The sequence below is a fragment of the Netta rufina genome (genome assembly GCF_964035555.1).
Source record: "Netta rufina genome assembly, chromosome: 3".
Lineage (NCBI taxonomy): Eukaryota > Metazoa > Chordata > Aves > Anseriformes > Anatidae > Netta > Netta rufina.
Window position 1 is genome coordinate 2,010,885 of NC_140125.1, and position 24,815 is coordinate 2,035,699.

The window sequence follows — 24,815 nt, forward strand, 5'->3', positions numbered from 1 at the left end:
CTTGTTTGGAAGCTCTCTACAGGTACCTCAAAGGAGGCTGTAGCAAGGTGGGGGTTGGTCTGTTCTCCCACGTGCCTGGTGACAGGACGAGGGGGAATGGGCTAAAGTTGAACCAGGGGAGTTTTAGGTTGGATCTTAGGAAGAACTTCTTTACTGAAAGGGTTGCTAGACATTGGAACAGGCTGCCCAGGGAAGTGGTGGAGTCACCACCCCTGGAAGTCTTGAAAAGACGTTTAGATGTAGAGCTTAGGGATATGGTTTAGTGGGAACTGTTAGTGTTAGGTCAGAGGTTGGACTCGATGATCTTGAGGTCTCTTCCAACCTAGAAATTCTGTGATTCTGTGTGATTCTGTGAAGATGCAAAGCAGGGCATGAAGTGGAATGTCAGCACCAGAGCCTACCTGAGCAAGTTAAGTGATGACCATCATGTTGAAACAGAGGTTATTTATTTGAGGGACTGGTGTGGCAGTTTTAAGTATTTCCCGTTTGGGTATTACAGGTGATGCCCAGTCCTCAGTGTGGGAGAATTATCCTTGGGGCAGGTGAATGGTTTGGGTAAAGGAGTGGGAGAGAGGAATCGCGGGAGGTAGATGCAGAGAATAGTCAGACTTGCTAGTGTCTCTGATAAGCACTGGCCTTGGGCAAGGTGGGAGTTGAGCAGCCTGCTTCCACTTCTCTCTTATACAGATGTTGTGGATGGAGGTCTGTAGGCTTGGTATGAGAGGCTACTGAGGGACGGTGTCTTGCCATATGAGGATGGTCCTTATCTGGCAGCAGAAGAGAATCTTGAAGGCCATGGTGCCTGGAGTGAAACCTTTCATTTGATTATTTGTAAAATGAATCTTAATGAAATACATGCTAAACATACATATCTTTACTATTTGACTCTCCACACAAATCATGCTAGACATCACTCCAGGGAAGGGAACAGATAATGTAAGGATATAAAGGAAATGGTTTTAGTGTTAGGAAAAAGCGTTGGTGTTAGCATTAGTTGATAAAGTGAGAGGAATGTCATAAAAGAGCTGGGGGGAGAAAGAAGAGATTGGAAAGCTGGAAGAGGTAGGTGAAAGGCTGGGCTCCTTCGTCTCCACCAAGACAGGGATGCCTTGTTGGTAAGCTCTGCACCTTCATCTTTTGGAGAGGAATACCTGAGATAGCATTTTGCTAGCACTGTTATCAGATATGAGCGCTATTGCAGAAAGGGTGTTTATCAAAAGCAATTCCAAATCTCATATAGAAAATAGAATCATAGAATCATCCAGGTTGGAAAACACCTCTAAGATCATCTAGTCCAGTCCCATCTGTCACCTTATTAGAAGTTTTCAACTTTGTGAAACTGTCTCAGTGAAAGTTGTTGGCAGGGCTCTTAAACAGGCAAGTGTTTGACTTTGATAGGCACCTTTCAATGTGACACAGATCCTACTCCCACTCCACCTAGGTCTCCCACAAAAAGTTATTTACAACAGAAGCCATTTTATATCTCATGGTATATCTCTACTTCCTTTGGCAGTGTGAGAAAAATCTCAATTAATTTTCTTCAGACAGGATCTTCTGCAAAGCTATTTTATTTGTGATTGGAATGGCGGAAGTCCTGTCAATTAAGAGTGCATTTTAGTAAACAAATCATAACCTTTTATTCCCTATTACCCGACGCCTGATCACCTCCCCTGTTTCCTCATTGACTGAGTACTACAGGTTCACAATCTACTCAACACTCCTCTATAGCATATATGTACAATTTTCCTTTCTTTCTTTTTTTTTTTTTTTTTTCCAACCCTTTAATTTCTCCTTTCTTATGTTTTGAGAATTTGTGATCTTTGTTTTACTATTCTCACACTGCTCATCCTATTTTTCTCAAGCTTCTACCTTGTTCTGGAACAGTGAGGGGCCTTCTACTGTCCACTTACCTACTTTGCATTTCTCCTTGTTATGACTCCACAACTACCTTTGAATACAGAAAACTAGTTCTCTACTGCAAAAACACAACTTAGTTTCTCACAGCAGCCTTTTCACACACTCACTCACAACGGAAGTCTGTACTCTCTCTGTCTCCAAATCCTAACCCTAACTCTGAACTTTCTGTGAAACAAAACAATTTGTGGACTTTGACTGATTCCAAAGTGCTGCCCATACAGCAGGGCCCCACGTGCCCCAAGGCTCCAAGAGCCCTGCTGGCATATCATAGTGGGACTGGCTCTGGTCTGCACTCAGCTCACAACCACAAGATGTGTGCTGCTGTGTCCCCAACCCCAAAGGCACATCCTTTGAAAGTCCCTTCACAGTCACACTAACAATGGGAGTCTGTGTTTTCTCTCTCTCCAAACCCTAAGCCTAACTCTAGACAGTGCCCAGGTCCAACACACACCACACACAGCACTTCCATGAAATGCTGCTTGCAGTGGAAGCAATTTATTTAGTAGCCCTTGATTTCCTTTGGCAGCCTTTTAATGAAATTGCTCACAATGGGAGTCTGGACTTTCTCTGTCTCTCTCTAAACCCTAACCCTAGCCCTAGACATTGCCTAGATCCAAGAAACATTGCACCTAGTGCTCCCAAGAAAAATTGCTCGCAACAGAATCTTTTGGTAGCCCTCCACTTGCTTTGGCAGCACTCTCACAACTTCAGTCACAAGGGGAGTCTGTGCTTCCTTTCTTTCCAAACATAAGGACAGGGCTAAGACAGCTCCCAGGTCAAACATTCGTCCTAGCAAGAGCTCCCATGAAAAAGTGTTCACATCTGAAGCATTTGGTAGCCCTCAACTTCCTTTGGCAGCCCTTTCACAACCGTAGTCCTAGAGAGAGTTTGACCTTTCTCTCTCAAAACCTTAATCCTAACCCTAGGCAGTGCCCTAGTCAACACCCTCTTCCAATACCCACCCCACCTAGGCTCCCATAAAATAGTGCTCACAACAGAAACCTCTTGATAGTCCTTGACCTTCTTTGGCAGAATTTTCACAAACCCACTCAAAAAGGGAATCTAGCTTAGAGCTTGGGGATATGATTTAGCGGAGGACTGTTACTGTTAGCTCAGAGGTTGGACTCGATGATCTTGAGGTCTCTTCCAACCTAGAAATTCTGCGATTCTGTAAATATTAATTCGGAGAAGTTTTAGCATCTTCCCCATCTCAGTAGCACATATGAAGCAAGGAGTGTTGCCTACATATTCATTCTTAATCCATTGCTCTCTAATTTCTAATCCCATGTTTCACAACGAGGAGCAGCCCAACGATCAAGCGCAGCAAGGACCTGGGCCAGCACCCCGGAGCCCATGTGGCCGCCTGGCACCGCAGAACTACAGCTCCCAGCATGCCTCGGGACGGAGCAGCCCACCTGACCCTGCGGGGACTCTGGAACGCCCCCCCACCGTGGCCCTCCCCTCCTCTGCTCGCTCTGCACTATGGCAGCTTCCACCGTCCCAAACTGCCCATGCTGTCTCTCTCCAGGTGCCCACACAGGTTCCGAGGGAGCCTTCAGACCGCCTCCCTGGTAAGGCAGCTTGTGCTGACGGGCCTGCTTCAGTGCCCCGCGTCTCTTGCTGGGGGAGCAAGCTCTCCTTTTCTGAGAAGAACTTGCTTCTTATTTCCAACCTGAACCTTCCCTGGCAAGGCCTGACAACCACCACCATAAGAGAACAGATGTTTTACTAAGACACACTGAGAAAAGCAGGGATGGAAAGTCAGTTGTCGGGGTGGGAGTCTTCTTCCTGAGAGGAGTCCATTCTCCTGTCCACGTTGGCTTTCATGCGAGCTGCCAGGCGGGAGAACCTCCGTCCTGCTGATGTGCCCTCCAGGCTGTAGAGGTGCCCCAGTAAGGAGAGGCAGCGGGTCTGCTGAAGCATCCAGGCTAGCTTCTTCCTCCTGACACACAAGAGAAACTGCTGAGCCCAGAGGCGCGGCTGTAGAGCACCAAACCAGACTGGGCAGGGGAAAGTGGGGTGGCAGCTGAGACACGTACACCTCCTCAGAGGAAGGGAGCTGGTGCTGGAAGGGCTGCCGGCACGGAAGTGGGCAAATGAAGAAGTGCTGCCAGGGGCAGCCAACCGCTACAGAGGGTGTGCTGGCACTACAGCATGGGGGGGGGGGGGAAGTGATGCCAGGCACCAGCAGGAGAAGGACTATCGCAACTCTGAGCCTTCTCCTCATCACGCCCTTCCCCCTCAACCTTAACCCAACCCCATCCCATCCCTTGAGGTCACTTCCTTCCTTCCCCTGTTAAGCCCGTCCTCCCTGTTCACATCTCTTCTCTGTTCCCAGCCACCCCAGCCTCATCCGAAACGTGCCAGCAGGTGCATCCCTCGGCACAAGCTGCTTTCTACGCAAAGGCCCAGGGACTGCACAGGGGGGCAGCGTGAGGCTGCACTGGCCCCTGTTTGACCCACATGTCGTGCCTTAATGCCTCGGTCCTGCTAATGAGCTATGCAACAGCTTAGGCGTGGCCTGAAGTCCAGGCAGGCCTGGGCCTGAATGCCTGGCACCAGAATACTCTTCCTTTCCCACGCTCTCCCTTCTGCTGCTTACCGAGCCTCTAGCGGAAGAGAGGGTGTTCTTCTGTTTGTGGCACAAAGAGCACCCTGAAACCTTTCCCACAGAGACTTGACAAAGGCTCCAGCGCGTGTCTGAGGGAATCGCTTTTTCAGAAGGCTCAGCGCCTGCCTGGTCGTTTTCTTGGCCAGCCCCACGCGTCCTAGATTACAGCAGACCTGCACAGGAAGAGGAAGCCATGTAGACATGGACCGCTTTCCCAAGCCTCTCCTCCTGCAGAGGCTGCAGAAATGTATAAGGGGCTGGCCATAGCAGGGACACCCCCTGCAAGAAGGGCGTCACCCTGCCGCTTTACCTCCGCTTTGAGGCTGAAGAAGGTCGCCTCCTCAAAGCAGTCTAACACAGTTGCTGTCTTCCCCATGGAGTTCCTCAGGACCTCCGCTTCGTTGAGCTTCATAAGGGCCTTTGAGCAAGCACACAGGCAGCAGGTGAGCATCGGTGCAGAGCCCCCAGCTAGCTCCACCCTTCCCTCTTGCCTCCTGTGGCACCTGCCTTAGGAGGGCCCGCATCTCCCCATGTGATCCCTGCCCTAGCACAGTGCCCCGTGGGCTCAGAGCTCAGGCACCAAGGGAGCCTTCAGACTGCCTCCCAGGTACTGCAGCTTGTGCTGACGGGCCTGCTTCAGTGCCCCGCGTCTCTTGCTGTGGGAGAGGCAAAGCGCAGGAAACAGTCCGGCTCTGCCCCCACTGTTTCTTTTGGGAGGCCCCTCAGCGGGTGTGTCCTGTTGCAGTGGACTCCAGGTGCAATGCGTGCTGGCAAGCAGGGTCACTCACCATGTAGCTGTTGGAGACGTGCAGGTAGGCAGCCGCACACTCCAGCAGGTAGTAGAAGGCTCGGGAAGCATTGCCTGTTGCCACATAGTGGCGAGCCAAAGGCATAAGCACTGATTCAATGACGGCTTCGCATTTGCAGGAACACTCGCCACCGTCCTTCTCTTTGGTCCTGCTGGGCTGCGCACTTGTCCATTTGCCCTCTGGTGGAAACCGCTCTGACGCTCTGGTCAGAGGCAGGTTGCCAGGAAAAGAAGAGAGCAAAGAGCAGATGAGCATCACCTGAGATGACCCTGCTCTCCCTACGGGTAGCAACAAACCCCTATTTCCTGCTGTCTCATCCCAGCTCCCACCCCACAGCCAGCCTCCTCCTCCCAAAGCTGGAGTCCCAGCCAGCAGCCAAATGGCAGAGCTCCATCTGTCTCCTCTGGAGCTCGCTCGTTTCCACAATCATCAGAACCTTGTCTCCTCACCTGAACTCCTCCTCCGAGAAAGCCTGCTGCGGCTGCAGGGCATTTGCACTACCTGGGAAGAAGAGAGCGTGTCAAGGGACTCCCCACGTAGCCCGGGCTAAGAGCTGCAGGCTTGCAAGGGTCCTGTCGAGCAGACCCAGGGCACAAGAGCTGCGGTGATCGTCCTTGTCCCCTGGCTTATCCCTGGTGTTGGGGACCCGGTGGGCCCCAGCCTGCACGGGCCTGGACTTCCAGAGGGAGGGGGCTCCGCTGCACGGCACACAGCCTACCTTCAGGGATGTGAGTCCTGTCCTTCTTCAGGTGTTCTCCAGCGAGCACCAAGGCCTCCCAGCTGTGCCAGTCATCCTCGTCAGCAGAGCCCTGGCAGTTTTCCCCATCCTGGGGACTGGGGACGGCGAAGCGGTGGAAGGCCACAAAGTCCCCTCCGTGGCAGCTCCGGCATTTGTGCGCGTGCTTCTCCAGGAAGGCAGCACACTTGCGCTGCGTGCTGGCCCTCTGTCTCTTGGGCCACAGCTCGTAGGCTGCCTCCTGCAGCAGCGGGGCACAGAAGGCCAGAACGCCAGCCTGCTGCTCCGTGGTCTCCTTGCTTGTAGACGGCCTCTCCGCCCCTGCAAGGCAACGGATGGTGGCCTCAGCCAGAGTGGTAGAGACATTCCCAACAGCCGCTGGGAATTTCCCTCTGCACAAAGCTGGTGGGGGAAGGCCTCCTTCAGCTACAGCGCTCCTGGGTCTACGTTACTGCCACCACTTACCGCTCCCTGCCTGCTGAGAGGTGGCCGGCCCCTCTCGAGCATCTTGGATGTCTCTGGGCACCCCTGTGTCCTTCAGCCACTTAAGGATGTTGTCGCTCACCAGCATGTCCAACAAATAATTCATCTGCTGCCTGGTGCAACTGGGAAGGATGTGAGCCAGCAGCTGGGTGGTAAACACTGGCCCTATGATGGCTGCAAACTTCAAAACCATCTGCTTCTGCAGCGTGATCTGGTCCAGCTCAGCCAGTGCAATATCTGTCAAGAAGAAGCAAATCGTCTCTCTCTTTTGTGTCCCGGAGCCTGAGCTTGGAGAGGCTGGACAGTTCCACCACAGGAAACAGGGTAGACTTTGGCCTCTCTTCCTCAGGATGGCACCTGGTGGGCAATTGGAGCCCAGGGGAATGTCTTCAAGATGGCTCCACTCCTCTTGCAACCACAGGCCACAAGGCCCAGGGATAAGAGCTCCTCCACCACGGATGGGGAGGGCACGATCCTGCGGGTACATGCGACCCGTGATGCGACCTACCGGAGCTGAACTAGGCTGATGCCCAGCAGCGCACACAGAGAGCAGAGAGCGCTTTCAGCACCTCAGAGCTGGACTTGGAGCTCCCCACAACTGCTGTGGGCCTCACAGCCGGCCCACAGCCCGGAGGGGGACATCTGTGTCCTTAAGCACAGAGCTCTGTCTGCTCAGACCAGAGTCGCCTTCCTGGCAGGGCCCCCCAGGCTGAGAGGGTGCTTCTGCAGCATGCTGATGCCCAGCCCCTCTCTCACATGCACCCCAGGAAAGGACCCCAGCACAGCCGCGAACTCAGCCCCTCACCTTTCAAGGCAGCCGGCAGCACGGTGGTCTCCAGGCTGACATCTGCTCTGACGGTGCAGACCCTGCCACTGTTATTCCCAGCACTGGAGCTTGAGGTGGCTGAGACAATGGGTGAAGCCTCGACTGCAGAAGCTGGGAAGAGAGAGAGAGAGAGCATGAACAGGGTGGGGCAAGTCCAACCTGTCACGGTTGGGTGCGCTTCATGGCCCGCACCGAATGCGGTCAGTGAGCAGGGCAAACCGGTTTCCACTGCAATGGTTTTGTCTGCATTGCCCTTGCAACTCTTTTTCTGCCTTTGGACCAGCTGCCCAGCTGTACTGAACGAATATCCCGCAACAGAACGCAGCGGTTGCTACCTTTGACAGCGCTCCCTCCCACAGCCAGGGAAATTGCCAGTGATAATCCAAAAGGCAAAGCCCATGCAGGCTGTCCCCAGGGCAACAGCACTCTGCTTGGCATTGCTCTTGCAATTACTGCTCTTGCGTTACTGCCAAGCTCCTCAGTTCCCAGCGCCTTTGCGGGCATTTCTGGTTTTGGATTACACTTTCCCAGGTCTGACCCTCTCCTGCAGAAGGGCTTTCTTCTCGAGGGAGCTGGTGGCTTGCCAAGGTGACAGCAAGGTGTGCAGGAGCCCACACCTCAGCCAGATCAAGTTCTGTCCTGCTGCCAGATCGGACTCTGCCCAGACTCACTGGAAAGCCACAGGACACGGTCGTGTGTGTGTGTGTGTGTGGGTGGGGGGTGACGTGCAACAGCATCTAGCCAGTCCGCAACAAGAGTGCTTACCGATCAAGCCCTCCCAGTTGTCCTCTACTATTTTGTCCTGCCTCCCAGTGCTGAACAAGAGCATGTTGTTGCGACGCAGGCAGCGCAGCAGTTCCTCACAGTAATATGGGATGCCAGAGCTTCTTTGGATCAGGAACCTGGGCAGGAGCAGACCCAGCAGTGACCAACACCAGGGAAGTATGGTGCAACACAGTTCTGATGGGCAGGTGGCGAGTCACTCAGGCCTCACAGGGTAACCAGCCTCTTTGTCACAGCTACGGCTCACTTCAGAAGGGGGCGGTCCTCCCACTGGCTTGGGCGTTTGGGACCCCTGACCCTACACTGTTTGCTGGAGTCCATGGGGAAATGGTCGTGGGCAATGTCCAAAGCACAACACAGCAAGCCTGATCTTCCCTGTCCTCAGGAGCCCAGATCTGCTCTGGCAGCTGGCTGGACCCCTGCTCCTGGGAATCCCTACTGCAGCCTGGCTACATTGGTCAAAGCCTTTTTCACACCTCAGCCACGCTGAGGCTTGGGTACCCATCTCCCTCTGCTCTCCTCTCTCCTCTTCTCTCCCTTTTCCTCCCTGCCTTGCCCTCCCTCCTCTGCAACAGCAAAGGGCTGTCACTGCCCACGTGCTGCGTCCTGGGAGCTACCTATTTTTAGCTCACACCTGCTGTGGTGAGTCTTAAGGAGAAACCCAGGTCCTTGCTGGAGTCAAGGATGCTGCCAGAAGGCCCCGTGCTTCCTTTCCTGCGGGGCGACTTCCTTCCGTGGCAGCATAGGTCCAACCCCTCCGGAAGAGCTCCGTGGCCTGCAACATACCTTGCTAGATCCCTGGGGATGCTGACCACTCCAAGGTCCTGGCAGACTTTCTGCACCACAGCTGCAGGTTTCAGCTCTTCCAGATGAAGACAGCTGATTCTCTGGGACGTTGTGCTGTCTGCTGCAGCTTTGAAAAAGCTCTCCGTTCTCTCGTGGCCAGGAGCTAAGCTCATCACCATAAAGAGCGTGACGCTTTGGAGCACGGGCCACATGACAGTCCAGGAGGCAGGGTCAATGAAGTGGGCGTTGTCGATGACAAATATGCCAAATTCTCCTCCAAGGATCTGAAAAAAGCAGATGGATCTGTGTGGAGTCTGGCGGATTCTCAAGCATCCTCTAGGGGAGGAGATGCAGTCTCTCTCTCTGGAGACGGAGAATACTCAGAAGTCTCTCCCCAGCCGCTTCCCTCTTCAGAAGCTTACTGGCTTTTCATTTCTGCGAGACTTTAAGGCCTCCTGGAACATCACTTGCCCTTCTGAAGAAGGGAGCTTGGGCAAAGGAATGCAGAAGGCGTCAATCCTCCTCCAGGGCACATACCCTCCAACTTAACAGGAGGCGAGCTACGACGAGGCATATGGGGAGGGCATGAGAGGGGCTTCTGGGAGGAGGGGCTCCTGGGCCCTGAAGGGCGGTGACCCTGGCACATCGTCCTGCTGCCCACTCAGGCTGTTCTGATGTGGAGCCTGCAGCGGGCAGGGTTGTTTTCTTTCTCTGACCCAGGTAGAAGGAGGAACGCTCACCTTCTGTAGCACTTTCCTACAAGTCTTCTGCAACTCCCTTTTCCTTTGAAGGTCATGCATCTTGCAAACCTCGTCTGAGATGGCAAACTGGACAGGAAAGCAGAGTCAGAAAGAAACATCATCCTGGGACCAGGCATGCCTATCCACCAAGCTAGACGGCAGAGCAAAGCGCCTCTGCTTTTGCATGAGGTCAGCGCAAGCCTCTCTTCACTGGCCTTTCCAGGGCGCTGACCAAGACACCTGGCACATGCACAGGACATGAAGTCACCACAGACAAGGAGCCTCCCTGGACCCAGGAATCAGAACGGGGTGCTATGAGCACTGCAACTCCCAGCACAGCAGAACACCCAAACAACCACCAGACTACCTCAGGAGGCCTCCCTCTCGCTCTCACCTTGACGAGGAAAATGTTGTTGAGGAGGCAGTAACTGCTCTCTTCTATCGCCCCTTGGAGCTTGGCCTGCAGGGTGCGCTGCCGGTCCTTGCACGTTTCACCCGCCTGCAGTCCCAGGGCCCTGGCCACCAGCATACAGACGGCAGAGAAGGGCTGCCTCATGTTGGCCTTGGTCAGTTCCATGGTGACAACCCTGCGGTGCAAAAGCAAAAGGCAGTTGAGCTGCAGAAAAGGCCCCCAGTAGCCCACGCCTGCCAAGACAGGAGAGTTAGAGACTCACGCTGCCTGGTTCTTACTGCAAAGGAACGCAGGGTACACAGTCCCGGGGGTGTGGGCGGAGGGCCAGGCACAGGGCAGAGGCATCGCAGTCTTCCACGAACGTCAGGGGACGGGCATGGGAAGGGTCTCAAAAAACCCACTTACCTGTGCCCAGTGGCCTGGCCCAGAAAGGCCAGCTCAGTAAGTAAGTGGCTCTTTCCAGAGCCCAGAATGCCTGCGTACGCCAGGATGCGCGGCTGTCCCAAAGTCTCATAGGCCTTCAAGCTGCGTTCAAAGAGGTCAATCTCCACCTCCCGACCTGTGAAGACCAACCAGGAAACAAGCTGTTGCAGCATGCTGAAAAGCAGGGCAGCATTCCCTTTTGCTGGCACGGCGGCTTCCCTCCACCACGTCAGCAAGCCTGCCTACACCCAGGCCTCCTTCCAAGCCCCTCATCTCAGAGCCGCCTGCCTGCTGGCCACACGGCGCAGCTCCTAGGAGCTCTTTCCCCTCCGCTTCTCCTCCCACAGGCAATGAGATTCAGCCAGCTGGACGCAGCTCCCCACACTGATCCAGCCCAAGACTGGAGGGCACACTTTGAGGCACTGCAGGCAGCTGCGCCCAAAAGGCATGCCAAACATCTCACTGCACCCTGAGCCCCAGAGCTCTTGCCAGCACCCTGTAGCTAAGGTGGCGTCTTCGGGCCTGTTGTGGTTTTGGCTGCGATACAGCTCCTTGTCTTCACAGGAGCTTGGAGTGTGCTGTGATGTGGTGGACTTGCCACCAAAGGAACGCCGAGAACACACTGAACTCTTGCCGAGCAGTGCTGGCACAGTGTCAAGGCCTCTGCAGTTTCTCATGCTGCCCCACCAGCCAGCAGGCTAGAGGAGGGAGGAAGGGAGCGAGCGGCTGTGTGGGGCTCAGCTGCCTACCGGGGTTAACCTCCAGCAAGGTGCACTGCTTTGGGCAAAGGGAAGCAGCTGGGGTTCTGAAGAGCGAGGACTTCTCTACCTACCCAGCAAGGGGCCATAGTCCGACCTCTTCTTGGTAAGACCCATGTCAAAGATGCTAGAAGCGGGAGAAGACAAAACATGAGTTTCACTTAGTTGTTCAGAAGCCAGGGAATATAGAGCCTGCTGTGTTAGGGGAGGAGACCCGCCACAGGTAACTGCTTTTCTTTCCAGCAGCATGCTGTCCGGAGCATGCTCCCCGGCCAACGTTCGAGTGGACATGCCAGGACAGCTTCAAGCACGAAGAAGGCCAGCAGCCATGGCGGGACAGCAGAAGGTGTTGGGAGTCCCTCGCCAGAGGCCAAAACCAAAGAAAGCCCAGATGCGGCAAAGAAGCCAGGGTGTGCTGTTGGCTAGTAGACTGCTCTGCCACCCTGGACAAGCAAAAGAAGCCTCTTGGAAAGGAGGACCTGTGTCACTTAGTGGCTCAGGACACCAAGCACCTGGCACCTTTGGCTCAAGTCTTTTGATAGTTTTCAAGAGACAGCAACGTTAACATCCAAAAGGTCCTCCAACCCTGGCCCGGAGGGACAGCTGAGAACTGAGCAGGCAGACAGGAGGAAGAGTGGCCCAGTGGCCCACCTTTCCCCAAGGCGACATGACTGACCCAAAGCTTCCTGCGCAGAAGGAGCTGGGAAAAAATTCCTCCTTGCATCAGAACGACCTCTGCCTTAGCCTTGCACATAGTGGAGCAAACACAGGGCAGGGAGGGAGCCCAGCGGAAAGCCGCTTGGACAAAGCCTGCATGGCTAGCGTGCGTCTCCAAAGCCAGGACAACCTTCTGCACCCCACTGGCGTCACTCGCAGCTCTCTTAGCAGCAGGAGACACAAGGGCAGAAAGGCACAAAGCAGACCCATGCCAGGCCTTTGGATCTTCTTGGCCACAGGGAAGGGATGTCTGTGGGAGGCCAGGCTGGTCTCTTGCTGCACAGCTCCTCTTTACCGGTCAAGGTTGCACCCTTGGCTTCCCCTTGTGGCCCCATCCAGATGGCTCAGAAGACACTCACCACTTGTCGGTGATCCCCACATATTGATAGATAGCGCCGGGATCTGTAACACCTTTCAACTTTGTCTTCGGCAACTCCTTGAAGAGGTAACTGGGCAGGCGAGAGGCCTTGTAGGTGTCTTCATCACAGGACACCAGCCTGGGGTAGTGCACCATCAAGCGGGCACCCAAATTCACCTTATGGCCAATCACTGCCGTGGAGAGAGAACACATTGACATGGTTAGGAAAGCAGCCTTGCCCCACCCTTTAAGGCCAAGGGCTACTTCCCCTTGTTGTCCATAGGTGCATGCCTAGTGCACTGCACCAATGAGCACACACAGCAAAGATCTTTTAATTAATTCATTATATAAATATATATATATTATATAATTAAATATTTTATTATATAACTCTGCAGAGTCAGGTGCTTGGCGATCTTCCGCAAAGCCAGCACACCTCTGACTTGAATCACCGTTACTTGTACACAGCAAACTTGTGAAAGCTATCTCTTTGGGTACTTCTGATTGGCTATTACAGCTCACCTAACTTATGTCTCCTGAGTTTGCACATTACAGAGAAAGAGTGGGGGCTGGGGAAGTGGGGACACATCAAATCCCACATTAGCATACGTTAGCATTTTGATGGGTACGATTTTTAATACGTTTATGACCCTTAATGAGCAAAAGGTTACTACAGATTAGTCTGGAGCTGTTGTTCTCCTCCTTGTTTTCACCTTTTGTCCCTTATCTCCCTTGCTGCTGCTAGCTCAAGGCTACCTGTCTCTCTGTTCCCTTATTCTCTCACCTAAAAGACTATACAAGCTATAGAAATACTACACAAGCTACAGGACTCTCTATATTCTTCAAGGTTTCCTTGTTTTCCCCAGCTTTGGGACTACACCCTCAGGCACAGGTCAACCCCGCAGCAGGGCAAGCTGACCCAGCGGGAACCGCAAGTCTCTGAGCCCATTCTCCCACCTCAGGTCGAGACCTGTGACATCTGGGCCGCTCTCGGCAGGCTGTAGCATATGTGCTTGCCCCAGCCTTCCCATCTCTTCATGACTGATGTGTGTGTGACAGGTGTGCTTAAGCACACCCACGCCAGCCTCCCACTCTTCAGACTAAGGTGCGGTACCTGTATGTTCAGCCCTCTCCGGATGGCCACAGAGGCCGTAGAACATCGTCCCGCTGGTGACCCCAATAGACATTGCCCTGGCACACAGGGAGAGAAGTGCAAATTCAGTGGTGCCCCAGGCGCAGTCCTGCTCGCCCCGCTCTGCCACTTCCCACGTCTCCCCTTGGCACCAACCAGGGACACCTGCTGTCCCACAGCCGGTGTGTGCCTCGGGGACTTGGAGAGCTTGGGGCACCACACACAAGGGACGTGGGGAGGGTGCACGCAAGACGGCTTGGACCCTTCCCCTGAGGCCCGATGGCTGTGACCTGCAGCAGGCCACAGCCCCTCTCACTAGTGGAGGAAAGCAGGTGCTACCCACAGAGCACCTACAATGCCAGCGACTTTGAGATTAGGCCAGAGCCCTGTTCCTGGCAGGCTGTGCTTGGAGGGACTGCGCCTGGCTGCCGTGAGCTAAGCCCAGGGGCCACCTGCTGCCTCTCAGGGTGCTGCCTCAATCCTGCCAGGGACAAAGGAGGCCAAGCCAGGAGGCCACGTCTCTTGCTGGTCAGCCCCCTTGCGCTGTCCCAGGCAGCACGCATGCCCTGCAACACCGCCACACACTCACTCAAGTTTCCTCAATGATCTGGAGCACGTGCTGAAGATCTGAAGAGCGCTGTCCAAGGCATGGGTGCTCTCGTCACGCAGCTTTGCTCCAGACATTCCGAACACACAGAGGAATGTACAGCCCTGCAGAGGACAGATGCAACACATCTGGTTACAGTGCCTATGGCCAGCAGCTAATGCCATTCCATTGCAGTCGCCAGGGAGACCAGTAGAGCTGCAGGTCAACACAAAGCCACAGAGGACTGATCCCACCAGCAAGGCAGAGCTGCTCCTCAGTCCCTCTCCACTAAACAGACACAGGCCACCCTCTGGGGGTGGGATTGCTCCCCCACGCTCACCTTATCAAACAGAAGGCTTTTGTTGATTTCACCCCCGTGAGGACTGATGATTGTTGAAATCATCCTGTTGGCATCACGGAGGCCCCTCTGAAGATCCAGTAACCTGGCCTCTGCAGAAAACTGCAGCTGGATAAAGAGGCTGGTGACTGGCCGTAGCTCAGACCACAGGTGCAGCGGCATATCCACGTCCAGCTGGAAGTGAAGAGCACGACAGCTTTCTGGCGGCTAGCAAACGTGACGCCCATCTACAAGAAGGGCCGGAGGGCAGACCCGGGAAACTACAGGTCTGTCAGTTTGATCTCAGTGCCAGGAAAGCTCATGGAGCAGATCCTCCTGAGAGTCATCACGCAGCACTTGCAGGGGAAGCAGGCGATCAGGCCCAGTCAGCATGGCTTTATGAAAGGCAGGTCATGCCTGACGAACCTGATCTCCTTCTATGACAGAGTGACGCGCTGGGTGGATGAGGGAAAGGCTGTGGATGTGGTCTACCTTGACTTCAGCAAGGCTTTTGACACCGTCTCCCACAGCATTCTCCTCAAGAAACTGGCTGCTCTTGGCTTGGACTGGCGCACGCTTCGTTGGGTTAGAAACTGGCTGAATAGCCGGGCCCAAAGAGTCGTGGTGAATGGAGCCAAGTCCAGTTGGAGGCCAGTCACTAGTGGCGTCCCCCAGGGCTCGGTGCTGGGGCCGGTCCTCTTTAATATCTTCATCGATGATCTGGACGAGGGCATCGAGTGCACCCTCAGTAAGTTCGCAGATGACACCAAGTTAGGTGCGTGTGTCGATCTGCTTGAGGGTAGGAAGGCTCTGCAGGAGGATCTGGATAGGCTGCACCGATGGGCTGAGGTCAACTGCATGAAGTTTAACAAGGCCAAGTGCCGGGTCCTGCACCTGGGGTGCAATAACCCCAAGCAGAGCTACAGGCTGGGAGAGGAATGGTTGGAAAGCTGCCAGGCAGAGAAGGACCTGGGAGTGATGGTGGATAGTCGGCTGAATATGAGCCAGCAGTGTGCTCAGGTGGCCAAGAAGGCCAACGGCATCCTGGCTTGTATCAGGAACAGCGTGACCAGCAGGGCTAGGGAGGTGATCGTCCCCCTGTACTCAGCTCTGGTGAGGCCGCACCTCGAGTACTGTGTTCAGTTTTGGGCCCCTCGCTACAAGAAGGACATCGAGGTGCTTGAGCGGGTGCAGAGAAGGGCGACGAAGCTGGTGAGGGGCCTGGAGAACAAGTCCTACGAGGAGCGGCTGAGGGAGCTGGGCTTGTTCAGCCTGGAGAAGAGGAGGCTCAGGGGTGACCTTATCGCTCTTTTTAGGTACCTCAAGGGAGGCTGTAGCGAGGTGGGGGTTGGCCTGTTCTCCCACGTGCCTGGTGACAGGACGAGGGGGAATGGGCTTAAGTTGCGCCAGGGGAGTTTTAGGTTAGATGTTAGGAAGAACTTCTTTACTGAAAGGGTTGTGAGGCACTGGAACAGGCTGCCCAGGGAAGTGGTGGAGTCACCATCCCTGGAAGTCTTCAAAAGACGTTTAGATGTAGAGCTTAGGGATATGGTTTAGTGGAGGGCTGTTAGCGTTAGGTTGGAGGTTGGACTCGATGACCTTGAGGTCTCTTCCAACCTAGAAAATTCTGTGATTCTGTGATTCTGTGATTTGCCAGCCTGTTCTCCCGGCGGTTCCTCTGGGCCCGTGCCACGTACCGAGGGAGAGCAGGCATGTTGGCAATACCAGGTACTACTGGAGGAAGGGTAAGTCCCCTGCTCGGTGCCAATCGCAGGCCAGCCTGCGGCAGGCAGGTCATAGCAGAGTCATAGCACAAACAACAGAGGGGAATGTTCCAGCAACACTGCATCTTGTGGCAAGTACGGATGCGAGGGGCGACCCTCTGGCACGTCCCAGGGACTTGAGCAGACTCGCCCCCTTGTCCTCGCCTCGTGCCCACAGCACGTCCAGAGCAAGAGTCATGGAAAAGACAGAGGGAAGTCCACCTCCTGCCACCCGTGCCTCTTTGAGGAGCAGCACAAAATGGGCAGTTGCCTGGCACGTGCAGCGCCAGTAAGCCTGGCATCAGGTCCCCTGGGTTCCCGCCCCAGGGTGCTTTTTCTACCATTTGTCTGTTTTCACGAGAGCTCCACCCATGCAATGCACACCTTCTTCTGCCCTCCCAAAATGCAGCCTCCAGCAGCAGTGGCCTTACCTTCCTGAGAGGAGCTGCTGGTATGTACTTCTGCATCTCTGCTGCCACTTTAGGACCATTGGACACGAGAAAAGCTGGCCTTAGGTGCCCTAAGGGAAGCAAACACAGGCCTTCACTGGCAGGACGGGACTACAAGGGGGTTGAAAGACGGGGCTGGCACTGGGCAAAGCAGAGCAAAGATTCTTTGGCGTTTCCTCCTGCTCCCCTCTGCAGCTGCTTGGCCAGAGCCATCCCCTGGAAGGAGGGGATGGCAGCGACAGCCTCAGCTGAAGCACAGGAGGGACAAAGGCACGAATGCTGACTGAAAGGTGGAAGAGGGCAGGGGGAGCTCCTCCCTGGAACTCTGAAGCAGGCAGGCCCCATTTTTCCAGCCAGTCTCAGAACACGGTGAAGCAGGGACTCACCTATCCTTTCCAAACGCTGCATCTTCGCGTGTTGCTCAAGCTGGCCTGCAGCATCTTGGCGTTCTGATCCAGACATGTGCTCCATCCTCTGAACCTGCAGACACGCAGAACAAAAGTACTGCCACTGGCCTCCCCAAGGAGCCCCGGGAGACACAGCCCGCCCCTCCACTCTCACTTTCCAGAGAAGGGCAGAACCTCTTGGTGCAGCAAGCCCACCTCTCTGGATTTTCAGCTGGGACAGAAGTGCCTCTTCAGAAGGACCAGAGCCACGCAGGCATCACCCAAGCATGCCCCAGCTCTCCAGGACAGCTGCGCGACCCACGGGGGACATTGCTGGTGGGGCCCACACCCTTCCTGTGCTTCCCTTGGCCAGTCACACCAAGCAAGCACTACCCAGAGCTACCCCTGAGGTGGAAGGGCAACTGCTTCAGCTCTCTACCAACCCTTACAGCTACAACTCTCTCCACGTCCAGCGCCTCAGCCTTCTGGCATCTGCCTCCTTCCCTCTCAGGTGCAGGTCTTCAGAGAGGCTCTAGAGGCCAACCTGTCCACCTACCTTCAGAACCCGTTTGCCACCAAGAAGCCTGGTCTGGATCTTTTCCTGCTCACACAGCTTCCAGCAGGTGGGCGAGACAATCACTTCACTTTTAACTGCAAGGTTTTGGGCGTTCATAACTTCCTCCAGGGCCTGGCTGCAGATGAAGTACTGCTGATGGTACCCGTCTCCAGCAGCCAGTACGGTCATTTGCCCTGCGGAGATCCCTGGGGAGAGAGCAAGAAGCAGCATTGACACCGGGGAGCAGAAGCAGTCAGCAGCACTGGAGATTGCCAGGGCTGTGCACGTGGCACAGCTGACCCTGCAGCGCCCATACCTATCTTCAGGTGGAGCTTCTGACCCACGTGTGTGTCACGACTGCCATGCTTCTTCTGGATTTGTTGGCAACACTGCAGCACCAGGCTGATGGTCTGAGGCAGCTGAGCTTCTGATGCTCTCCACAGCACCAGCACAGCATCCCCTGGGGAAAGTGAGGGGAAGGGGAAGGCTCTCCTGAGGGACAGCAGCAAGTGGCCAGCCGGCGTGCAGAGGAGGACGGGCTTGTGGGAGGGCATCCTCCTGAAGGACAGCACCCTGGCCACAGGGACCCCTCCCCTCTGCCAGACCAGCCACAGCACCAGCCAGGGCAGCAGGGCAAGAGGGTGGGTGGCGGGGGGACCCTCTGCCCAGCACTCCTCCGCAGCTGCAGCAGCCCAGGGACACCACCGGAGGGATTGCTGCGTGGCCAGAGAGCTGCTCCATCAGGCCAGAGCACAGAGCAAGCGGCTCCCGCGGGAAACACTGCACAGCAGCAGGACATGGAAGCAGCCTCCTCCTAAGGACATACCTCCAAACTTCAGGATGTCTCCTCCGAAATCCAGCACAACTGTGGAGAAAGAAGGGAAGGCAGAGTTATGGGGCACCTTCTTCTGGAATCCGTGGGGCAAGCCACCTGTAGCCACAGCCCTGGCCCCTGTACAGCGAGTTGGGAGGCCACACAAGCACAGTACGGTGCAAGCTGGAAGGCACCTCTGGAGAGTATCTGCTCCAGTCCCGCACCCCATCTCCACTCAAGCCGAGCCACTCAGAGCCACCTGCCCGGGGCCACGTCCAGACGCCTGGTGAAGATCTCTGAGCGGGGACACTTGCAAATGCTGCCAAAGTGGTGGCCACCACATGCTCACGGTCAGAGACGTCCCCCAGGATAAGGGGCTCAGGAGGGCCACACACAGATGTCAGTGCGAGCCTCCCTAGGTCACTGGCACGCTGGCACTCACTGGATGCCCCCAGCCTGCCTGCGGTCCTAATGGCACCAAAGCGGTGTTCCATCGTGGAACTGCAACGGTCTCTCTGCAAGCACAGAGACAGATGCTGAGAAAGCAGGTGTCCCCTTGCTCATACGATCAGAGAATGATCTAGGCTGGAAAAGGCCTTCAAGATCATCAAGTCCGACCATCCACCTAGCCTACTGAGTCCCCATCACTAAACCATCTACCTTAGTGCCATGTCCACACATCTCTTAAATAGCTGCAGGGACTGGGACTCCATCGCTTAACTGGGCAGGCTGCTCCAGTGCTCAACCACAACCTCCTTGAAGAAATTCTTCCCAGTACCCAACCCAAGCACAGCCTGCCCCAAATCGAGAGCCTTTCCTCATGGCCTCTCTCTTGTCACCTGAGAAAAGAGACCGACTGCCTCTGCGCTGCAGCCTCCTTGCAGGGAGGTGGGAAGCGCAATGAGGTCTCCCCTCAGCCTCCTCTTCTCCAGACTAAACAACCACAATGCCCTCAGCTGCTCCTCGTAACTCTTATTTTCTAGACCCTTCAGCAGCTTTGATGATCTTCTCTGTACACACGCAAGCAACTCAGACATCCTTCTTGTGGTCAGGGGCCCCGAACTGAATGCAATATTCGAGGTGTGGGCTCACCACTGCCGTGTCCAAGAGCTATCACTTCCCTAGCCCTGCTGGCCACACTAGTTCTCATGCAGGCCAGAATGCCATTGGCCTTTCTAGAGACCTGGGCACGCTGCTTGCACATGTTCAGCTGGCCGCCAAGCAGCAACCCCACATCCTTTTCTACTGGGCACATTTCCAGCCACCCTTCCCCCAGGCCTATGTGGCTGCATTAGGTTGCTGTGTGCCAAGCGCAGGACCCACCACTTAGCCTGGTTCAGTGGCATGTGACTGGACTTGGCCCAGCCTACCTCAGCAAAGCCTTCCCACCCTCAAGCCAGTCAACCGTCCCGCCTAACTTGGAATTGTCTGCAAACTTACTGATGGAGGGTGCATTCAATCCCCTCCTCCCTCCTGGTCACTGATGAAAATGTTAAACAAAAAAGGCCCTGGTAGAGTGCCCTGGAGAAGGCCACTGGTGTCCAGACACCAACTGGATTGAACTCCGCTTGCTAGGACTCCTTGAGCCCAGCCGTCCAGCCACTTCTTTACCCAGCAAACAGTATGTCTGCCCAAGCCCTGAGCAGCCAGTCTCTCTGGGAGAATACTGTGGGCAGCAGTGTCAAACGCTTTATAAAAAGCCAGGCAGACAATGACCAGAGCCTCTCCCTCCTCTACCAAGTGGGTCACCTTGTCGTAGGAGATCAGGGTAGTCAGGAGGCACCTAGCCTTCAAAATCCCACGCCAGCTGCTTCTGATCCCTCCATTGGAGGCATGTGCCATGTCACAGCACTCAGGATCACCTGCTCCGTAACCTGCCCTGATACTGACATCAGGCTGACGGGCCTGTAATTCCCTGCAAAGTCCTTCCAGCCCTTCCTGTTGCCTGGAGGCACGTCTGCCAGCCTGCAGTCCGCTGGGGCCTCCCTCATCACAGTGGGCAGCAGAAGAGACCTGCTGCGCTCCTCCCTTGCCACGGGAGCCCCACGGCTCCCACTGTCCCCCCAGGCCACAGTGAGCTCCACAGCCCTTCCAAGGAGGCAGGAGCAGCTGGTGCAGCAAGGCTGCCTCTGCCCTCCGCAAGCAACCTCAGGGCCCCATATACAACAGCCTGGCAGCATGGCTCTTACCCTCCAAAACGTCGCTCATGTAGTCATTGAGTGTTTGTGCCAGCTCGTCAGCACCTCTGTCTGTGCCGCTCTGCTGGACACACTTCTCTGACAAAGAAGTGAAACCTGCAGGAAGAACAGGCAGAAATCAGGACATGTCTACGTGGGCCACAGGGCCTGGCAGCCAGTCCCATGCTGCCAAGCCTAAGCGCCTGTCAGTCGCTGCATCGCAAGAGAAGCCAATCCGTGCTCTCTTTAGCCATCACAGCAGGAGTCCTCAAGAGCGACAAGATAGCTGTGCCATCTACGGGCCAGGGCCCCCGAGGGCCTGGTGTGTCCCAATGGCTCGTTTCCGGGGGGGCTCTACCGTGCCCAACCCACCTGAAAAATCCGCTAAGAACAGCACTCCCACGATAAGCCTGGGGATCTGGCTGTCCCAGGTGAAGTCCTCAGAAAGAAGATCGGGGAGGAGCACGCTCCTGTTCTCCATCTCAGAGTACGGGTACTTCCCCTCCCAGGCAGATGCTATGGTCAGTGCCCTGTGGTACCGGGGTACCTCAGCAGAAGACAACCATGCCCAGCTGGGAGGGAGGAGATGAAGACCCCTCAGCACCGGACGGTGCAGTGAGCCTGGGGCCTTCTTGAAGGACTGTTTGGTCTCTGCCACCATGGGTCATCACAATCACCTGGTTGGTAGGTGATGACCTGGTTCATAGGTCATCGCTTAGTGGCTGCCCTCCAGCAACACGGTGGGCTAACAGTGCCATCCTCCATAGATCAATGCCGGCTGAGCAGCAGCCGCTGTGACCCCGTACAAATGTATAGAGCTACTTCTTCCAATGAGGTTATTAAAAAAAAAAGAAAAAAAGTACAAATAGGATTAAGACTGGAAGAGGGTAAAGAACATTCATATATTCATGACAACATTCACCACCAGAACCTTCCAGAATGGTTGCTCAGTTCTTCTGTTCTGGGGGGGTGGTTAGGGGCTGGTGGCAGGGAATGCAGGCTGCTGGTCAGATAAGTCAGCGGACCACTGACACAACCAGAATGAAGAATGCTAACACATAAATAAAATTCAGAAATTATTCTATTCTGGCTAGAAAAGTTGTTTCATGTTGTTCCATCCATCCAAGAGGAAAGGTTGAAAACAACAGTGGCAACGTGAAGTTTAAGAGAAGAAGAGATAAGGAGTGAAGGATGGAGGATGAGGATGGTAACATAAGCAGCAAACGGTGGTTAGTAATTAACCTCTTAGAAGATCACTAGAAAAGAGATATTTAAGTAGGAGATTTGTTTTGTTTTGAAAACACTGGCTTGTGCTTTTAAGGGTCACCGATTACCTGAACTGTTTGCAAGGTCACTGCTTGAAAACTGGAAAACTTGTTCAATAAAATTAACAATTCTGTATTTTGAAAATGGTATGGTTTAAATATTGAACTTCATAAATGTTCTAATTTGGGTATTGCATTTATGAATCCAGTAGTTTTTAACTGAAAACAACCAAATGTTTTAATTAAGGTTTAATAGGAAATAAATGCATTTCAACTTTCCAAACTCGTTTTTCAGCAAATTTAGCCTACTGTAATTCCAATTACTTGATTCAAATCATGCTTCAGTCTGGTGTAACAACAAAATCAAGTTTAACTTTCATTATTCCATTATTGCCTAACATTTTCCCAGAGTAAATGTAATTTAGATGGATATAAAAGACACCGCATGTAACCAGCACAAAAACAGTCACTTCATTTTAAATGTGCATAAAAAAAAAAAAAAAACACAACAACAAACCACACAGAAACCCAAACACATGAATGGTTAACTTTTTGTTCCCTTTTTCTCAGACAAAACCTTTGTCTTACTTCGGAGAGCAATGTCTTGATATCTGAAGGAGCTCCCTCCTTGAAGTCATCCATTCCTAGAGTCAAAACGATCAGTAATTCATCTACTCACAAGCATCTTTTCTGCTCTGCTTCCACAAATTATGTCTCATCTCAGAGCAGAGCCATGCTACTCTACCATGTTATTATACCTTCAGCTGGGATTTACATGGCTGGGATTGGTGTGCTTTTAGACCAGCAAAGATCATTCAATACATTCGTTTGACCTCCTGCGTGCTACAAACCACAGAGTTTCACCTCAACATTCCCACATCAACCCTGCAGCTCCCAGTTCAGCTATTTTATGGTTTATGATTATATATATTGTAACTATATATAGTTACAATTCCAAGGACAGCTTGCAACATAATTATTCAATTCAAATTACAAATAGGTTCTCGGGCCCCCATACTACCTCATTCCGGTTCCAGGTAGCTGGTCCATAATGCTGTATGATTCTTTCAGGAGGCCATTCATTCTCTCCCCCTTCTTGGGCACTACGCCCAGCTAAGGAAGCATCAATAGATCGTTTTACTCTATTCAGATAAAAACAAACAAACAAAAAACTCTTTTCAGCTGGAATTAGCTCAAACCTTTCTTTACATAGAAAGAAAAATCTAGGAGCGTAACAGAATGACACCAGGCAGAATGACAACTCCCAGAGGGAAGCCCTACAGTGACAGCGAGTCAGAACAGATGATCTGTGGCCACCCCAGGGACAGACTCAAATGCCATGACCTGCGACTGAAAGTGACCGCCAGAACTGGGATGATGGACGCATAGAATGCTTGCCTTTAAGACAAGAGACCGGAAGGATGGGCAGTGCAAACCCCTTAAGAATAACGCTTCAGAAATGAATTCCCAAGCCTGAGCTCCTGGTGAAGCCCAGATGACTTCCACAACAGCGACAATGGAAACAGACACAATCTGAAACCAAATATGCACAAGACCCAAAACGCATCTGCTCTTTAAGCTGTGACTGCAAGACAAGAAGTGCTTGGATCAGCCCTATGATCACAGAATCACAGAATTGATGACGAAACAAGCATTTAGGGCCTTTAGTGTGGCTACCAAGTTGCCCATCTAATCTGTCCAGTGGAAGAAGGCGATGAGGATATCAAAACCTGAGGAGCGCGTAACACATAATGATCATATCAGGAAACATTCGATACAAAATAAAAGTTACACGCACGGAAGAAGTGATCCCTTTAAGCTCCGACTGCAAGACAAGAGGTGCTCAGCTCCCGGTTGAACATCAGCATTATTCCGATGAGGTCAAGTGTTCAATACCCTCAGGATGGCTTCCCCAGGGCCTGCCGAGCACCAAGAGCAACAGCACAGCACAGACAACAAGCTGGGACTGCCCTGCCTGGCACGTGTTCACGCTGTACGTGACAGAACTCCCCACACATCATCTCTGCCTGACCTGATCAATCCTGAAAGGCCCCATCCGCTGCAATGACTTACAAGCACAGACCCTTGCCCTATGGGTCCATTCACAACCCCGACTCAAACATAGCACTTGCCCCCCCCAGCTTAGCTTGGGAATGCTGGGAGGCAGGTTCCATCCTCATCAAGGAACACAAAGGCTAGCCAGGACACTGCTTCAAGCCTAAGGCTCCTCTTCACCTGCAGAAATAAAGTGCCATCAGGCACCAGCACGCCAGCCAAACTTCTTCCAGGGAAGCACCCTCCTCAGAAACAAAACAGTAGTCAACTGACCTGCTCTGCTACTGAAATCAGATAGACACCCCCTAGACAACTCCCTGCCTCCCCCTGCCAACACACAAGATTTGCCCCTGAACTTAATTCTCAGGGCTCAGAATCCATCCTCAATGTGGACCACAGAGACCAGCTAGGATGTTCCCAGTACCTTCTTCATCCCTGGAAAAGAGGAGTCACCCAGAGGTGGACCAATAGACTACCAAACCAAAAACAATGCCCGTTTTCCAACTTTTCTCCACTCACCTTCCCAACCCACACCCAGCGCTTCCATTCACTGTGCCAAGCCAAGCCCGCGGGGCTTAGATCAAGGAGAAAGAACAGACAAACGTGACAATCCATAAAACGGTCTATACCCACTCCTCTTCGTTCATCCCCTACTGCAAGAGCCAAGACGCCCCAGACCCGTGTTCCCCAGCCCAGTATCACCGCTTCGCCCACCTAACACCCCAAAGAGATGCATCTCCAGCATTTCAGGAACTAGAACTGCTGACGTCTGGCGCGCCTCAGAAACGTGGCAGGAGATGTACTCTGCTGTCGCAAGGTAGTTTGCCCAACAGGCAAAGCAGACTAACACAGTCCACTGACCAACTCAGGGCCCACACTGCTGTCCACTCACCCTTGTGCTTCGTTCAAGTTTCCGTGCCCATGCCCTGGGCTACA

General features: G+C 53.8%; 1 protein-coding gene across 5 annotated transcripts in view; it reads right to left on the minus strand.

The window, feature by feature from the left end:
- Positions 1 to 585: 585 nt before the first annotated feature.
- LOC311208161 (adenylate cyclase type 10-like) overlaps positions 586 to 24,815 on the minus strand; it is a 29,850-nt gene continuing 5,620 nt past the window's right edge. For 2 of the 5 annotated variants that reach the window (XM_084284658.1, XM_084284657.1), the window contains 24 exons: positions 20,572 to 20,676; positions 18,395 to 18,433; positions 17,885 to 18,028; positions 17,569 to 17,774; positions 17,013 to 17,106; positions 16,609 to 16,697; positions 14,418 to 14,609; positions 14,081 to 14,202; positions 13,474 to 13,550; positions 12,361 to 12,550; positions 11,359 to 11,411; positions 10,509 to 10,662; positions 10,086 to 10,278; positions 9,692 to 9,778; positions 8,952 to 9,235; positions 8,148 to 8,284; positions 7,362 to 7,493; positions 6,539 to 6,793; positions 6,056 to 6,394; positions 5,787 to 5,838; positions 5,317 to 5,539; positions 4,839 to 4,946; positions 4,520 to 4,701; positions 586 to 3,859 (listed from right to left, as the gene is read on the minus strand). In XM_084284658.1, coding sequence (XP_084140784.1) covers positions 3,679 to 3,859; positions 4,520 to 4,701; positions 4,839 to 4,946; positions 5,317 to 5,539; positions 5,787 to 5,838; positions 6,056 to 6,394; positions 6,539 to 6,793; positions 7,362 to 7,493; positions 8,148 to 8,284; positions 8,952 to 9,235; positions 9,692 to 9,778; positions 10,086 to 10,278; positions 10,509 to 10,662; positions 11,359 to 11,411; positions 12,361 to 12,550; positions 13,474 to 13,550; positions 14,081 to 14,202; positions 14,418 to 14,609; positions 16,609 to 16,697; positions 17,013 to 17,106; positions 17,569 to 17,774; positions 17,885 to 18,028; positions 18,395 to 18,433; positions 20,572 to 20,590 — 3,552 coding nt within the window. In that variant the 5' untranslated portion in view covers positions 20,591 to 20,676 and the 3' untranslated portion in view covers positions 586 to 3,678. The remainder of the gene's footprint in view (positions 3,860 to 4,519; positions 4,702 to 4,838; positions 4,947 to 5,316; positions 5,540 to 5,786; positions 5,839 to 6,055; positions 6,395 to 6,538; positions 6,794 to 7,361; positions 7,494 to 8,147; positions 8,285 to 8,951; positions 9,236 to 9,691; positions 9,779 to 10,085; positions 10,279 to 10,508; positions 10,663 to 11,358; positions 11,412 to 12,360; positions 12,551 to 13,473; positions 13,551 to 14,080; positions 14,203 to 14,417; positions 14,610 to 16,608; positions 16,698 to 17,012; positions 17,107 to 17,568; positions 17,775 to 17,884; positions 18,029 to 18,394; positions 18,434 to 20,571; positions 20,677 to 24,815) is intronic. The other 3 variants (XM_084284661.1, XM_084284660.1, XM_084284659.1) reach the window with 2 other exon arrangements.